Raw genomic sequence first — 2151 nt, forward strand, 5'->3', positions numbered from 1 at the left:
ACACACACCCCAAATTTTGGGGGGGGACATCTCACCCACCTCTCGCTCTCTGTTCCCTCCTCCACGGTGTGCTGCTCTCCGGAGGGGGGCTCCGGGGAGGGATCCCCCAATTCCGAGGGTCCCAGGAGGTCCGTCCCTGGATGGGAGGGGGGGTTTAGGGTGGGGGGGGTGCAGGAACAGGACCCCTCTCAAAAAAAAGCCCCCCCTGCCCCTCACCTGCTTCAGCCTCGGCGCTGTCCCCGCCCGGGGGGGTCACGGTGACTGACAGGCCTGGGGGGGGGTCGGGGGTCCCGCCTGTGCCCCCCCCGCCACGGGGGGGGCGGGAAGACCCCCCCTCAATGCGCTCTGCCCCCCTTGGGCCCCTCCGCTCTGGGTGGGGGGGCTTTTCAGCTGGGGGGCAGACAGGGGGAGTCAGGGGAAGCCCCCAAAAGCTCTGGGGGTGAACTCCCCCAAAAATTGGAGGGGCTCAGTGGGGCGGGGGGGGCTGGAGGGGCTCAGTGGGAGCATTAATGAGGTGGGAGGGGTCAACAGCCAGGGGTTAATGGGGTGGGGGTCTTATAGCCCCCCCCAGGATTGGGGGGTAAATGGGGTGGGGGTCCCACGGGGGAGGCCGAGCCCCCCAGGTGGGAGGGGATAAATGGGGCGGGGGTCCGGGGGTACCTTCGCTTTGCCTGAACTCAGCACCTACAAAACAAAATGTGGGGAAGAGGCGCCTGAGAGGGAGGGGAGCAGAAAAGGGTGGGGTCCTGCAGAAGGTGGGGAGGGGTCTCCCACCCCCCCTCCCATAGCCCCCCACTCACTGTGGGCGTCGCGACCCCACAGAGCGGCCCCGGGGAGGCTGAAACCCTTCCGGGCCTTTCCCTGGGGCTCCTTCCCGGAAATCTGTGGGGAAAGGGGGAGTCAGGAGGGGTCTGGGGGGTCAGGGGGGGTCGGGGGGAATCGGGGAGTGGGTGCGGGGGTCTCACCTTTTTACGGAAAAAGTTGGATTTGGATTTTTTGGTGTCGCCACCCTTGGTTCTGACGCCCAGAAATTTCATGTAGGCGACGATGGCGCCGAAGATGACGGAGCTGGGGAAGGGTGTTCAGGGCAGGTCCGGGGGAATTTGGGGGTCTTGGGGAGTCCCCAAAACCCACCCGGGAGCCCTTGAGTGTTCTCAGACCCCACACCCCCTCCCCCAAGGACCCCCTCACCTTTTTTCCTCATCTGATGAGATGGTGAGGCTGTGGAGGGAGAGGAGGATGAGCCCCAAATCGCCCCCAAAATCCCCCAAATCCCACCTGAGACCCCCCAAATCCTTTCTGAGACCTAAATCTCATCAGACCCCCCCCAAATCTCACCTAGGACCAGTCCAAACCCAGAGATCTGAGGAGTTTATAGGAATTTGGGGAAGAGTTACCCAATTTTAGGGGGTGGTTCCATGGACCTGGGGGGGTTCACAAGGATTTGGGGGGGTTCACAAGGATTTTTGGGTTTTTACAAGGATTTGAGGAGGCAAACATGCCTTTGGGGCGGAGTGATGCTAATTTAGGAGCGGCTCCACGAGCCGTGGGCGGTCCCAGAGATTTTGGGGGCGTTCCGTGGATTTCCGGACTTAGGGATAGGGAGGGAATTCCCGAGTATTTGGGGAGCCGGAGCGGGGGGTTGGAGCCCCCTCCCCACTCACTGCATCTCCTCGAGGCGAGCCAGGAGCTGCTCGGCCAGCTGCTTCTCCTTGGATTCGCATCCTGAGGGGTCCCGGGCGCGGCTCCACTCCAGCTCCGACAGCTCCTGTTCCCCCGGCGTCATCCCCATCAACCGCTTCGACCTGGGGGGGGGGTCACCGAGCGCTTGGACCCCCGACCACCCCCCCAGATTAACCCCCCCGACCCCCCTCCCCGCTCGAGACCTGAAGTCTTCCAGCTGCCGGGAGATCTCCGGCTCCTGGAAGTTCTGGATGTCCTGCAGGAATCGCCGCTGGGTCTCCTCCGACAGCAGCTCCGGACGGGTCCGTTCTGAGGGGGAGGAGGCGGTGGAGACCCCTCCCCATTAACAGCCCCCCGGCCAGGGGTTGTGGGGGCTCCCAAAGCCCCCTCCCCCCCAGCTCTGGGGGCCGCCTTTGCAGCAGTTTCCGGAAGGGTTGTGGCCCCCTCAAAAAGAGGAGGGGTCGGGGG

General features: G+C 64.2%; 1 protein-coding gene across 1 annotated transcript; it reads right to left on the reverse strand.

The window, feature by feature from the left end:
* Positions 1-8: 8 nt before the first annotated feature.
* LOC107199351 (rho guanine nucleotide exchange factor 1) lies at positions 9-2134 on the reverse strand (the record flags this gene model as incomplete). The annotated part of the gene is made up of 8 exons (XM_015616679.2): positions 1887-2134; positions 1665-1805; positions 1192-1221; positions 966-1068; positions 801-882; positions 661-684; positions 217-390; positions 9-136 (listed from the first exon to the last, which is right to left on the reverse strand). Coding segments are annotated over exons 2-8 (669 nt in total), but the record flags the coding sequence as incomplete, so codon positions are not given.
* Positions 2135-2151: the final 17 nt, after the last annotated feature.

This window comes from Parus major, unplaced genomic scaffold (genome assembly GCF_001522545.3).
Source record: "Parus major isolate Abel unplaced genomic scaffold, Parus_major1.1 Scaffold597, whole genome shotgun sequence".
In the NCBI taxonomy this organism is placed as follows: Eukaryota; Metazoa; Chordata; class Aves; order Passeriformes; family Paridae; genus Parus; species Parus major.